Genomic DNA, 15365 nt, shown 5'->3' with positions numbered 1-15365 from the left:
ATAAATGTGAGAAACAGATGTGATGGAGATCCCTCTACGGCAGGGGCCTGTATTGAGCCACTAACATTAAACCCAATGCCTGAATTGCTGTCCTGATAATAGGTTAGTTCTTTGCATTTGGTCAGAACTCAATATTTTTAAACCTCTGCAAGTTCAAGTTTTCACCAAAGGGGGCTTTATGTTACAACGTTATTCTATCTTTGAATGTATATTCTTGATTCTAGTGATCAGTCTGTTGAATGATTTTATCAATGATCTTCTCACTTGTCTTGTAAATTTGGTGCTTTCATAGTTTCATCTGATATTATTTGTTAGGAGTCACTGTCTGCTCTGTTGACAGTCTCCCCTTTTATTCCCATTCTGTTTTGTTGTATTGTTATTGCTTGCTTTTGAGCTAACTTGGATGGTTTTTACTTTGTATTTCTCATTCTTTCTGCCACTAATCAATATGGTTATTCTAGCAAAGTGTAATTTTATCCCCTTGGGGACTTATTGGAGATGCTGACGTGTTTTCGTGGTGACAATCACATATCTTGCAGGCACTAGTCAAATCTACAAACCGACTGAGGGATTCCTTGGTTCCAAAGGAAGAACCAAAGCTGGCTATTCCTCTTTTGGTGCTAATTGCACAGCACCGTTCTCTGTAAGCCATCCTTCTCTGCAGTGAAGTATTTTATCTACTTTCCTTTGTTAGGCTGAGTGTTTACTTTTAGTTCCTGGGTTGGTGTTTTCTTTAGCAGCGACACTGTACCAAATGTATCTTTAGTTGGGCACTCATTGGGTTTTGACCTTCTGCTAGTTATTTCTATCTTGTACAAGGTTTACATGTCCTTGCTAAATTGTTATCTTTCTTCTTTATTTATTTATTTATATGTTAAATCTTGTGATGATTGATTTACGTGGGTGTATATGTTTTACTTTTGCAGGGTTGTTACCAATGCAGATGCACCTTATATAAAAATGCTTAGTGAGCAATTTGACAGGTGCCATGGGGTACTCCTTCAGTATGTGGATTTTCTTTGTAATGCTGTCAGTCCAGTAACTGCATATGCACAATTAGTACCTACTCTTGATGATCTGGTTCATCTATACCATCTTGATCCAGAGGTATGTCCACTCTTCAAGATGACGAGGGCAGGGGATTTCAATAATTGCCCAATTATACTGTTTGATATAGTTTTTTATATAATTAATACATTGTGTTACATGTTGTAGGTTATCTTCTTGATATATCGACCAGTTATGAGGCTTTTCAAGTGTAAAAATAGCTCTGTCTCTTGGCCTTTATGTGATCGTGATGTGCCAAGTGATGCTGGCGAACTGGTTTTGGATCTTGGACCTCCACGCAATCCAGTGAGGTATTACTTTCTCATTGCCTGTATCATTTGGTTTCCAGCTGACCAATTGTGGTGTGCATTTTAAATGTGTGATGTCTTTTTTCTCATTGTTGACAATTGTGCCTCTCTCTAGTGGTATGAGGTTCTGATCAACACCTTTGATCCTCACACCAGAATGCCATTCTTTTTTTTTTTTTTTTTTTTTTTTTTTTTTTTCTAATTATTATTTTTATTTATTTGTATGTTTTGTATATTTTGAAATTCCAGTGCATCAATTGATTGTAAATTCTGCAGGTGGTCTTTTCTTCTTGATACAGTTAGAACTATGTTGCCAGCTAAAGCATGGAACAGCCTCTCCCCAGATTTGTATGCAACTTTTTGGGGTCTGACATTGTATGACCTTTATGTTCCTCGGAGTCGTTATGAGTCTGAGATTGCAAAACAGCATGCTTCCTTGAAGGCTCTGGAAGAGCTCTCTGATAATTCAGGCTCTGCAATCGCCAAAAGGAAGAAAGATAAAGAAAGGATTCAAGAGTCATTGGATCGTCTCACAAGTGAGCTCCAAAAACATGAAGAGAATGTTGCTTCTGTGCAAAAGAGGCTTGCAAATGAAAAAGATAACTGGTTGAGTTCTTGTCCTGATACATTGAAGATAAACATGGAGTTTCTACAACGATGTATTTTTCCACGCTGTATTTTCAGCATGTCAGATGCTGTTTATTGTGCAAAGTTTGTCCATACTCTTCACTCCTTGGGCACACCTTTTTTCAACACAGTCAACCATCTTGATGTTTTGATCTGCAAAACTTTACATCCAATGATATGCTGCTGTACTGACTATGAGGCTGGTAGACTTGGCAGATTTTTGTTTGAAACACTAAAAATTGCATACCATTGGAAGGTAGCTGTTTTACTATAATTACATAATTTTGTTGTTTGCTCCCGATTTGGATTTTAATATGTTGGCTGTTTGGTTTCAGAGTGATGAATCAGTCTATGAACGTGAATGTGGGAACATGCCTGGGTTTGCAGTTTATTATAGATACCCCAATAGTCAGCGAGTTACATATGGCCAGTTCATTAAGGTGAATTTCAATCTGGGGCTGTGATAGGTTCTTGTATATTTCAGTATTCTTAGATTTTGGCTTGAGAGAATTTGCTTATGTTGGCGCACATGTGTTCACGAACCAATGCACTGGACACTTGTGTTTTTAGTTGAACTAGTTGGGGATATGTCTTTCTCAACACCCCTCCCTCACCTGCACCTGTTTTTTTTGTGTGAAAGTGTGAGGGTTACATAAGAAAAATAACTAAAACACAGGCTACATGGTGTGACTTATCCTAGATAAAATAGATGTGTATATGATAAAGTCAAACAAAGTAATTTTAATAAGTTCCAAAAAGCTCACAAATGCATATAATATAATTTTAAATAAGGTTAGACGAGTCAATCAAGTATTCAAGTAGAAATAAACACTCCCTTAACAAATGAGTAGTTGTTTAAATAGAGGAGAATAGGGTGGTGGGGGGGGGGGGGGCGGGGGAGAGAGAGAGAGAGAGAGAGAGAGAGAAAGAGATCATGTTGAATATTGTGGTGAGTTTTGAGTTAGTGATCTTTTTTAATAATTTTTTATTTACGGTTTTTTTACCAAACCCTCAAGTTATTATTGTTTTTATACCCCTGGAATTTTAAAATTTTCCATATACGAGATCCCCTGAGTTTTTACAAAAATGCATTAAATAATTGTAACGACTTCGAGTGGAGTTTGTTTGATTATGCCTTGAAACCACCCTAGATCCCTTATCTAACCCTCAAAAATCCTTCCCGCACCCGTTCCTTAATAATATGATTGATTTTGGGGTGGGGGAAGGAGATCTGGGTGGTTTGGTGGTGCGGGAAAGGAGGGAGAGAAGGTGGTTGAGGGGATAAGGGAATACATGTGAGGTGGTTTCGGGGCATAATTTATTCTAATGACGAACAGAGCTGTCTATTAATAGTCATTAAGGGTATATAATGCATTTTTTTGAAAACTTGGGGCTATATGGTGCATTTAAATAAATTCAGAGGTATATGATGAATAAATAAATTCAGTGGTAAATGAAGAAAAAATCGTTTTATTTTTTTCTTTTTTTTTCTTCTAATTTTGGATATTGTGAAGAGTTCTAAATTATAAAGTCTAAAGCATGTAAGAGCTGTAACTATCTTTTTTATTGCTTATTCCATGTATATAAAATAATCAAGCTTCATATTCTAATCCTCACATTTCACCTTTTATTTTGTTTAAGCTATGTTGATCCATAGCATTTTCTTTTATTATGCCATCTTCTATTTGGTGAAATGGTGATTGGCGGTGACTAATGTTTCCATGAAAAGCCACTAACCGTTGTGTATGGTAACTATTTCCTTGCTTCATAATGAGACAGGATACTTATTTGCATTTTCTTAATGTGAAGGTGCATTGGAAATGGAGTCAAAGAATCACCCGACTGTTGATACAGTGCTTGGAATCTGCAGAATATATGGAAATTCGAAATGCACTCATAGTGTTGACAAAAATAACAAGTGTATTTCCTGTTACTAGGAAAAGTGGAATTAACATTGAGAAACGAGTGAGTAACAAGATCTTACACATTTCTAAATTTGTGAAGCTGATGTTTGTACAAAAACTATTTAAAGTGTATTTTTCTTGCCATATCTGTAGGTGGCAAAAATTAAAGGTGAAGAGAGAGAAGATTTGAAGGTTCTAGCCACTGGTGTTGCAGCTGCTTTAGCTGCTAGAAAGGTAAATAAATTGGGCAGTGCAATGGAGTAGCTCATAGTCACTCATTATCTTAAATACTTGTAATTTATACTAAGTACATTCGGTTTCAGCCGTCATGGGTTACTGAAGATGAGTTTGGGATGGGATATCTTGAACTGAAACCTGCACCGTCTGTCGCTCCAAAGTCTTCTACAGGTAATGGTGCTTCTCAAAGTGAACCTACTGGGGGAAGAGTTTCCTCTGAAGCTCAGCCATTGGATTCAGGGAATTCCCTGAAAGATCAAGCATTCCGAGTGAAGATTGCAGATGGAAAGTCAGAAAGACCTGAAAATGTTTCAGGAAATGCTAAGAAAGGTAGTTCAATTGCGAATGGGTCAGATGTGCAGCCAACAGGCGCGCAGGTAGGAGTATCACGATCACTAGATAGTCAAAAGCAGGTAGATGAGCCTTCAAACAAGACTGTGGATGAAAACAATGCAAAAGGAGTGTTAAAGTTATCTACTGGCAGTGAGGTATTGCCTATATCTTGGTATCCATTTAAATTGGAAATGAAGTGTTAACTTGAAGCAGAAACATTTTTAGTGGCTTTCTGTAACCTTAGTTACCTTAATCTTTCAAAAAGTATCTCACTTAAAGCCTGGCATCTTGGTAAAAGAACCCGTTCATATTATTGTCTAGCTTCCTTTTTATGCACTTTCTAATTGGTCTCTTATTCCAGTGCTGAGAAAGCCAAGATTATTACCTCATTTCTATGGTAGCATTCCAATACATTAAGTGTTTATAGAGCCTGCCTTAGTTGAAATCATGGTTTTTAGAATCATGATTTGAAACTTAGAATGTTATGATTCTATGCTCTCAAAATATGCATCAATTGCCTGATCCTCATTCAAGTATTATCGTAGGATTTTAACATTGTAGAATCTTAGGATCCTATGATTTTATTATTCAATTCTACAATAACAACCTGTGATGAAATCACTTCTTCATGTTAATAACTAATTAGTTTTTTTGTATGATTACATGATCTAGAATTAATTGTAACAAATTCAAAGCTACGAAGTACAAGCAAGCCATGTATATTTCTCTATACCTTTAATACCGTAACATAAAGAGTTGATGTTGTCGGTGCTAAAAATATGAAATAAGAAAGATAGAGTGGCTAAGAGAAAGAAAGTTTTTGGGCAAGACCTGCATACTTAATATTCAATGGTATAATGATATTCAGGAAATACTCAATGGTACTCTCAAGTTTTTAATTTTCTCAATGGTAAACACTAAAATATTAAATTAACATTGGTAATCTATAATTGGTAAAATTAATTCATTGGTAACATTAGTTAAGCATTTTAAATAAGTATTAACCTTGGTTAATGTTTTAAAAGGGAGGTAAAAGAGAAATGTCTAAAATACCCTTCTCAAACAAAACCCACCTCCACTTCTTCCCCTTGCCACCTCTCACCTGCCAGCCCAATTCCTCTGCTCCCGGCCGGCGCCGGCCGCACCCACCAAGATCCCCTACCCCGGCGCCAAGTTAAACCCCCTCCCTTGGTCACCGCGACCACTAAACCATCCAATCCCCAACAACCCAGCCAGGCCACCCCCGCTTTCACCGCCCCCCCGTCGTCGGCACGCCCAGATCGTTCCTCCTAGGCTTTGGTGCCGTGCTGAACACCTCTCACCCTTTCGCAACCTTCCACGAGTTGAACTACCTAATTTCTTCCCATAAACCCCTCTCCCTCCGCCACGAAACCCCCTAAAACAATCAACCCACATTCGAAAAACCCTAACCGACCCTCCTCCGCCATTGCTAGGGTTCCGGTTGGGGTTTTTCAAGGGTTAGGATGGTTTTTAAAGGGTTTCGGTTTTCGTGGGGGTAGGGAGGCGGTTGGTGGTTCATGGGCGCCGACGCCGAGGGTTTTGGGCGCGACCGGCATTGGGGGAAAGGGGATTGAGACTGGCGGTTGAGTGGATGTGGTGGTTGGCTGTGGTGGCCCGGTGAAATTGTTGTTGAGGGTTTTCTTTTTTTTAAAAAAAAAAAAATAATAATGTAATTGTTAAAAAATTAAAGGAAAAATCTGATTTTCAAGGATATATTAGTCATTTCCCCTTTAGTTAACTATGGTTAGGATTATAATTTTAGATTAATCTCGTTAATGTCCCCACTGAATTAATAACACAAATTGTTGATTACCAAAGATAATTTGATTTTTTTATGTTTACCATTGAGAAAAATAAAAAGCTTGAGAGTACCATTGAGAATTTCCCATGATATTTTTAACAAATACATATAATCTTATTACGTTCTGTTTTTAAATAGCTTTAGCAATCCAAAGTATAGTCCCGATTCTGACAACTTTGCAAGGCATACAATTAAACTAGATCCAACAAGTTATTATGTTGTGTCCTGAACACTAGCAGTTGTTATGGTGGAAACAAAATTCTCTTGTTGCAGAGCACTCCTTGCGAGTCGTGTGCTGAACTCTAGCAGTTGGTATGTTTGTGTTTCCATCCCTTTGGTAAAAATGCTACTTATAGATTTTAGTTAATCCATAAACTTATTTTTGATTCACTAAACAAATCGCTTCCTTATGGCTGCAAGCCTACAAATTCATTTTTTCTTGAGTTATGGGAAATATCTACCTGTCGCAACTATCATGCTTTGTTTGGGATCATCTGTGTTAGATCATTAATAAGATATCTGTTTAAGAAGTCTTCTAGGATTAACGATACCTTTGGTCAATTAAGGTGTTCAACATTGGATTTTCTTGTCTTCTTTAAGTCTTAGTTCACAAATTCTGCACAGATCCTGATATATCATCTGTCAATCATCAAAAAAGAGAAAAATTAATGTCTGATTTGGATTATATTTGTACAGCAAAAAACTGCTGCTAAACGTACCTCAGCTGGAGCTGGTTCAAAGCAACTTAAGCAAGAGCTTAAAGATGAGGCAAAGTCAGCCAAGGTTGCTAGTAGAACAGGTGGTGCTTCTGCAAGTGATAGAGATCATGGAAGCCATCTTATAGAAGGCAGGCAAACTGGGCAAGCTGCTGTTTTGTCTACATCTGTTATAAATGGTAATTCAGCTCCTTCATCTAAAGGCTTGGCATCTTCCACTAGAGTTGACTTGGAAGCTAGTGAATTGCGGGAAGAAGTTGGATCCACAAAATCCTCTAATTTAAGGGGTTCTTTGAGGGATGATGGCACAGATCAATCTGATTTTCCTCGGCCTTCACATGCCCGTTCAGCTCACTCTCCAAAGCATGATACTGGTGGGAGGGCTGTAGAAAGACAACAAAAAAGAACTAGTCCTGCAGAAGAACCAGATAGGCTACATAAACGGAGGAAAGGTGATTCTGATGTGAGAGATACGGATGTTGATGTTCGATTAACCGATCGGGAGAAAATAGTTGAGCAAAAAGTAGTGGACAAATCCTACTCTTCAGAGTTGGATAAGTCAGGGACTGAGGAATTAGCTTTAGGTTGGGTTGCTGATAAACATGTTGATAGGACAAAGGAGAAAAATAGTGAAAAATATGAGAGGGACTACAGAGATAGATCCGAGCGCAGTGATAAACTCCGGGGTGATGATATTTCTGAAAAGGCGAGAGACAGATCAATGGAACGGTATGGAAGAGAGCGCTCTGTCGACAAAGTACCGGATCGGAGGATTGAAAGGGGTTTTGATGGCCTTAATGATAAAACCAGGGATGAAAGAAGCAAGGATGATAGAGTTAAATTGCGTTACAATGAAGTATCTGGTGAAAAATCTCATAATGATGATCGGTTTCATTGTCAGAATTTGCCACCTCCACCCCCTTTACCACCTCATGTGGTTCCGCAATCTGTAAATGCTAATCGAAGAGATGATGATGCTGATAGAAGATTGCCAACCACTAGGCATGCCCAAAGGCTTTCCCCTAAACATGACGAAAAAGAGCGTAGACGGTCAGAGGAAAGCTTGTTGACTGTGCAAGATGATTCCAGGCGTAGAAGAGAAGACGAATTCAGAGATAGAAAGCGTGAAGAACGGGAAATTTCTTCAATGAAGGTATGTAATGACAATCAATCATTTGTTGTTACTAAAGTCTCAATTGACTAATTTTTGCAATGAGTTTAGCTAATTAATAAAAATGATTACAAAACAGTTAGCAAGGAAAATACTTCTATTATTCCACATTGATCATTTATATTTGTAAATCTCGTTATGTAAATGTTATAAAATGTTGATATTTAGAATGTATAAATTGAGATGAATCTAAAAAGATCCCGCGTGTATAGTTTTCTTTATGTATAAATCACAGTAGACGGTCAAAGAGAGTTCGTGAATAGTGTATAGTCAACATGGAGCAATAATTGTGGAATAGAGGAAGTATCATTAGCTAAACTAGACTCTTGTGGCCTTTCTATTTGTTTAATGTTATGTGTTGCTCTTTAATGTTGCTTTAGTGGGGATGGCTGCTTGCTATCGATGAACTTGAGATGTGTCAAAAACATGCTTAGCACAATTATATGCTTTACTTTATCTGTAATACAGCCATAAAATTTTCTTTTTTTGTTACTTGATCTGTAATACAGCCATAAAATTTGCCGTAAGGCACATGTGTAGTTGCATATATCTTTCATTAATCATTTTTCTTTTATTTATCTATATATATTTTTCTTTTTCTTTTTTTTTTTTTTCTCTTCAATCTTTTGCAGTACTAAGCACTACATTGAGAGGTAGAAGTGACAAAAGGAAAATATGAGTGACAATTAAAAGAAAACTGGGAAAAATCAAGTTAAATGAATTTCAATCATAAAAGATACATATGGTCAACAAACCTTTTTATACTACCATGTCACTGGATTTTTTTACCTTACATACAACAAAGCCTTAGTCCCAAAATGATTTTGGGTCGCTAACAGAATCGTCATAAGAATTGTCATAAAGAACCGTCCAATGCATTATTGACTTATTCAATAAATGAGATTATTTTAATTGACCTATCAATTTTTCCTACGTGTGAAACAACAATCTTTTTGGTGTATTGAATAGCATGTCTTTCGTGTGTATCATTGAGACTGTCATTAAGCAGCCTATCGCATAACAAAATGTGAAGAAATAATTATTGGATACATAATGGGAAATGAGTTGTTCAGGACAATACTTATGTTTCTACTTTTGTAAATTTCAAAAATAGTAATAACAGAATGTTTTTTATCGAATTCATCTCGGCTACATCTGTTAGTTTCACTGTTTAGGGTTTTTGTAGGTGCTATATCTGATTATCTGGTAGGTGGGTGTTTTGACATTGCCACTTGAATGAGCTAGTTTCTACATTACCATGCAAACTTGAATGGCCTAATGACTAAGTTGGGGGGTTTTTGGTATGACGTTTGTTCTTTTTTGTGCAATGTCTGGCAAACTTAATGGATTCACTTAACGTTACTGATTTCTTAAATATTTATTGAAATGGAATTAGCTTATTAGGAAATCATAAAGACCATAAGTCCATAACAATGTTACGCATTGATCAAATGTGGGAACTTAAGAGATGTTAACTATATGTACTGAAAAGGATTTCTGCAATGCTTGCGTTTTGTTTCGTCCTGGTTTTTCATATCTACTGTTTATTGTGTCATATCATATTGGTGATTTGGCTAATGTTGAATGATTAATTGTTTAATTGTCATTCCATAATGGTATTTTTGGCCATTAGCTATTAGACATGAATACTAGGTCGAATTCAGTTTTTGTGGCTTTGTAGAAAGGCATTTGACACATTGAAAAGACAGAAAATGAGTCCCTCTGCTGCTAATTTATCTTTTCAAGGTTATTCTACTATGAAATGACCTATTATCTTCACTGTTGAAGGTAGAGGAGAGAGAAAGGGAGAAGGAGAAAGAAAGAGAGCGGGACAGGGATAGAGCAAACCTTTTGAAAGAGGAAATAGATTCAACTGCAGCCTCAAAAAGACGGAAACTTAAAAGGGAGCATATTCCTGGTGGGGAACCTGGTGAGTACTCCCCTGTTGCTCCACCACCCCCAATTTCCATGGGCATTGCCCAGGCATATGATGCCAGGGAAAGAGGAGATCGAAAAGGTACAATGGTTCAGCGTCCAGCATACTTTGAGGAACCAGGTATGAGGATGCATGTGAAAGAACCACCAAGCAAGATGGTACGACGTGATGTTGACCCGTATCCTTTTTTTGAGTCTTCCGCTTTGATTTACAAATGTTACCAGATTTTTTACGTAATTCTTTGTGCACTCTCATGTTAGTCTTTTTTAATATAATCCCCACTTTATGCTATTTATGCTAGGGCTTTACGTGGTAATTAAGAATGTTAATAAAAGCGAATAGTAAATTGTAAGAGAGAGAGAGAGGGGGGGGGGGGTGGGTGAGAGATTTAAGACATCAAGAGAGAACTAAAGAACTATTTTTGAACTCATTGGAAATTTTAATAGTAGTGTCTTTTTGGAGATTTATTTTAGTAAAGCCTTAAAAAACATTAAGGTGATGAGTATGTTAGGGTCTTAGGGATGGAAGTGTTTTAGCCATTTTACAAATAAATTAATTAAAATGGAAGTGTTTTAGCCAATAAAAGACTTAGTTTATGCTGTTTATGCTGAAGAACTTAGTTTTCTTGCCCTAGTCTCGTTGCAGCTATTATGACTGCAATTATATTATAAATTTACTAGGGAGCCCAATCAGAAGAATGAAGAACTGTAAAAGCTTGCTTGACTGCTGAAGAACTTAGTTTTCTCTTTGAAGGTCTGGGATGCCAGTTCTAAGTCTACTGTGCTCTAGTGTTTGTTCTAATAATCTGTAAAAAATTACTGCGTTTCTATGTATAATTACTGCACTCTTTATTCTCTGACTTATGATTTTAATGAAGCGAGCTGAAACTCGAGTTCTACTCGCTTGAAATTATGAAGGTTTTCTCAAATTTGATAACTCAACTCAGATTCAGCTCAAACTCGACTCTAGGTCAATTAGAAAAAGAATGCTTACATTGTGTTGCTAAAAAATTATAAAAATATTTCATATATGTTAAAAATGCATAATTTTAAAATATTCATGTAAATTTAATAAATATTTAAATTATTTAAAAAATTTATCACATTGATTTTGTTTGCCTTAGTAATAGAAATAAAAGATCAATAAGCAGTGCTAGACGACCAGTCTGAAATAATTGAGGGCAGTGATCATCATGCAGCTTCTTGTTTACACCATAAAATCATGAGGCATTAACCTCACACTGGTATAAACTATAAAATGTAGGTAGTTTACCTATTGCAATTTATTGTAGATTGAGTTAATGATGAAATGTGTAGGTTATTTGAGTATGTCAGAAGTTTTTACTGCTGTGCCATTATGACTATATCACAATGATGCATATATTAGCAAATTATGGACCATATGTGGTAGGTACCAGTGAAAGCATAGTTCTATGTGGTGTGGCTACCATATTCTTCCTCCATTCTATAGATATTGCATTATATTGACTATTTCACTATTCACAGGCTCTTGTTTGCCCATTTGTTGTGATTTATAGTTTTATCGCAAGGAGAATCGTAGTACGAAGTATATTGTTAGATTTGTCTGAATTTATACTTTCAGAATATCAATCTTGTTATATGATTATTGTGAATTAAACTTATTAATCGTCAAAGTTGTGTGTTTGGAAACGTAAAATATAACATGGCGCAATATTGTAGAATGGAGAAAGTAATATTTTGACCATGCTGCTTTTTGAAACAAATACTTTGTATCATTATCTAATAAGAAATGTAACGATAATTGTTTAGATGGTGCTTGTTTTAACTATACTACTACTGCTTTCTATTTTTTTTTTATTGATCTATGTGATTCTTTAGCTGTATACTGTTTTATACCTTAATGAGCATGTGACAGAATGTACGAACGTGATTGGGAGGATGAGAAAAGACTGAGAGCAGAAGCAAAACGCAGACACAGGAAATGATTTCAAGCTATCAGAATGTCTGTTCTCATTGTGTTGCTGACAGAAAGTGTCAGTAATTTCTTGTTTTATCGGATCATCTCCTGCGATGTTGAGAATTAGTCCAGTGTTTGATTCTAGTAAGAATCTGCATCTTCAGTTTGACCCAAATGTAGGGAGATCTCTTATGTGAACATTATTGTAGCTGGATCTTTAAGTTAAGTTGTTTGAGAAATGTCCTGATACTAATTACAATTGTAACATAGCGGGATTTGGAATTTCCCGAATTGAAGTTTATGAATGATCATTGAAATTCAGCTAATGGGGATGAAGCAAAGCTGGATTCTCTTACCATTGCTTGAGAACTGCTGTGCTAGTGCTAGTGCTAGTGCATGTGTTAACCTCAATATTGCACAAGGGAAGAGGACATATTTAGGAGGTATGTACTATTTAAAAAATTATATTCTATTAGATTTTTAGTCAAACATATTACTTGAATAGAAATATGTTTCCTGTTTTGTATATATTTGTATATTCAATAACCGGCAATTTTGATAAATTTTATGGCTAATCTTCTTGCCCTTATATTCAAGTGTTCATGCATTCTGAAATAATAATTAGCTGTTGTGTTATTTCATCATTGTTTCTTTGTTTTTACTTTTTTCTTTTAGGAAATTGTCTAATTACTTGCAACATTACTATATTTGGTAGTGTTAGAATGTTGAAATGCTATTTTTACCCTTTCTTCCCCCATCTCTCCTCAAACCACAACCACACCTACCAAAGCCTTCCCTTTAGCCATAGCCACCAGCCCACGGCTATGGCTAAAGGGATGGCATGGCCCTGCTCCATGTTTCGCTCTCATCTAGAAATGCTCCGTTCGAGTGTAAAAATTGTCATACTACGCCTGGGCCTTCTTGTTTCAAAGTTGCATTTACGGTGTGTTTGGATAAAAGGAAATGGAAGGAAAAGAAGGGGAGAGAAATGGAGAGATGTGATATCTTTCATTTGGATAACAAATGAGGAAGTAAGGGAATTGGAGGGGAGAGAAATGGAGGGATTAAATTGTAGGAAAATGATCCCTCCATCAATGAAGAGATTTGGAAGGAAAACTCACCATTCTTCTCTCCCCTCCTTTTCCCTCCCCTCCTCTTCTCCCCCCTCCCCTTCTTTTCCTTCCTCTAATGTTATCCAAACACACTGTTAGTGTGTTAGACAAAATAGCATGTTAACAACCATTAGCCCAATTCCTGAAAGTTCCTGCCCTCCTTTATTATACTCTCTCCGTTTCTTTTTTTTTATTTGTATCACTTTAGATTGCATAAAGTTTTAGGATAGTAACTAATTTGGGGCTCGGGCGATGCCTTGGGTTATGTTTAAATACAAAATGAAAAAAATTACCTTGAGTATAAATAACATTTTGGAACCAATACATTTAGTTTAAATAATAACATAAAAATGGTAAACTTAGTTGGGGATAGAATAAGAGATGCAGTAGTATTTGTTTTACAATTAAGTAGGGAATTGTATATAATGCTTAAAACTTTTAGAATCCTGGATGAAAAGTTACAATTCATATATGAATGTTAATTAAGTAATAAAGTGACATTAATGAAAAGTTAGGAAGTTCAAGAGATGTGATCAAGTCTAATTCAAAAATTAATTCCTTGTCATGTCATCATCTTTGTGGAGCTATGTCATAAATTTTATGATGACAAAGTATGACACATGTCGTTAACATGTTAGTCCCTTGGATATAAAATATGGATATAATATTGTGAGTGAGTGAAAAATTACTATAGAGAAAGTATGTGAGAGAGGATAGATATTTCTATTATTTTAGTGAGGACAATGGAAGAGAGAGAAATGATAAAATAAATTGAGTGGGGGTATAAATAAGAGAGAAAATGATAAAAAAATAGTGTAAAATTACCATATATAGAAATGATGCATTTTAAAAAAAAACACTCCAAAAAAGAAAGTGATACAAAAAAAAAAAAAAAAAACGGAGAGAGTAATAGTTAACCACAATCTACATGCCCAAAAACTACCCTTTGCATTTTTCATTTATTATTTTATCTTCTATAAGGGACTCAAATTTTGTACTTATATCAGCATAACAAGAAGCATGATGGAGCTGCTAGGCTAGCAGGCTTAAAGGATTATTGAGGATTACCCCCTATGGTGTATTAGCCTATTCGGTTAAATCCCGTATCATGCTTAGAAATTTTAACTATTTATTACTCCCTTTGCTTCAAAATGCTGCATTGTTTTCACTTTTTCCATTATTCACACTCCTCAGTTTAACCATCATTTTTTGCGAATATATATATGAAAGCAAATGTTAGCATTTTAGAGTTTGATGAGTCTATCTTATTGTATATTTTTTCCAAATGTTAACCTCTTATAACTTTAACTGATATATAATTAAAGATTTAAAGATATTTATGGTTAAAATTGTACGTTGACAATCATGTCCCTTCAAAATGTTGTAAATATTATGGATAGATGTACTATGAATCTGATACGAAGTACAGGGTACTATATTATGTAATTAAATAAAGTAATAAAGTCAAAAACTAAAGTGGACAGAATTTGACTAAATTAAAAAGTACAATTGGCATTTCGTGATAGATTTAGAATTGTATCATAATGTCAAAATTGTAAATAAATTATGGCAAAATTGTAATGCATTGTTAGAAAAAATGACATAGTGCTCGGGAAATTCATTAGACGGGACGGGGTTGATACTTGATAGCGACAACAGCTTGGGAACATAGACTTTGTTAATTGTAAAGAATTTTACGAAAAATTATTGTTGAAAAAAACTACTATTTAATTATAAAGCTTAATTGTAAAATAAAATTAAGTTGTTTTTACTTCCTCTTTATATTAAGCAATCCAACTAATTGATAAACCGTCAGTTAATTTCATCATAATATAATGAACATATGTAGATTAAAAAATCCTACCCTCCTCCTCCTAAACTCTAGCCTCCATTGTCAATTTTAAAGGGATTTTCATCGGATTTCGCAGGTGGAAAGCTCCAATCCTAATTTTCTTTTAAGCTTTTTGTTTCTTAAGTAGTTACAATAATGTCTCTCTCGGAAGAAAGGGTTTATCTCCTTTGAAAGACAAGGTCTTTTCGATCTCCTTCAAAAGACAAGGTTCTTCGGAATTCGTCGAAAGATAAGGTTTTATTTGTGTTATATTTGGTCTCCAGTTGTGCGGGACTACAATTGATTATGACTAAGATTCGGGTTACAGAATAAGCACAAAAAAAAAACTTTCTTACAAAATTGCGAATCGACGACTGATCCAC

The 15365-nt window shown here is 35.5% G+C and overlaps 1 protein-coding gene across 1 annotated transcript in view; it reads left to right on the top strand.

Annotated features, from left to right (window-relative positions):
* LOC145602014 (THO complex subunit 2-like) overlaps positions 1 to 12394 on the top strand; it is a 37806-nt gene extending 25412 nt beyond the window's left edge. Inside the window, exons 22-32 of the mRNA XM_081658123.1 lie at positions 540 to 643; positions 927 to 1107; positions 1216 to 1358; positions 1632 to 2238; positions 2318 to 2422; positions 3792 to 3947; positions 4040 to 4120; positions 4210 to 4611; positions 6975 to 8147; positions 9954 to 10279; positions 11998 to 12394. Of these exons, the coding sequence (XP_081514249.1) occupies positions 540 to 643; positions 927 to 1107; positions 1216 to 1358; positions 1632 to 2238; positions 2318 to 2422; positions 3792 to 3947; positions 4040 to 4120; positions 4210 to 4611; positions 6975 to 8147; positions 9954 to 10279; positions 11998 to 12067 (3348 nt within the window). The 3' untranslated portion in view covers positions 12068 to 12394. The remainder of the gene's footprint in view (positions 1 to 539; positions 644 to 926; positions 1108 to 1215; positions 1359 to 1631; positions 2239 to 2317; positions 2423 to 3791; positions 3948 to 4039; positions 4121 to 4209; positions 4612 to 6974; positions 8148 to 9953; positions 10280 to 11997) is intronic.
* The last annotated feature ends 2971 nt before the right edge of the window (positions 12395 to 15365 follow it).

Source organism: Chenopodium album, chromosome 21 (assembly GCF_948465745.1).
Source record: "Chenopodium album chromosome 21, dcCheAlbu1.1, whole genome shotgun sequence".
Lineage (NCBI taxonomy): Eukaryota > Viridiplantae > Streptophyta > Magnoliopsida > Caryophyllales > Amaranthaceae > Chenopodium > Chenopodium album.
Note: the sequence above shows the minus strand (reverse complement) of the source record. Positions and strands in the feature narration are given on the sequence as shown.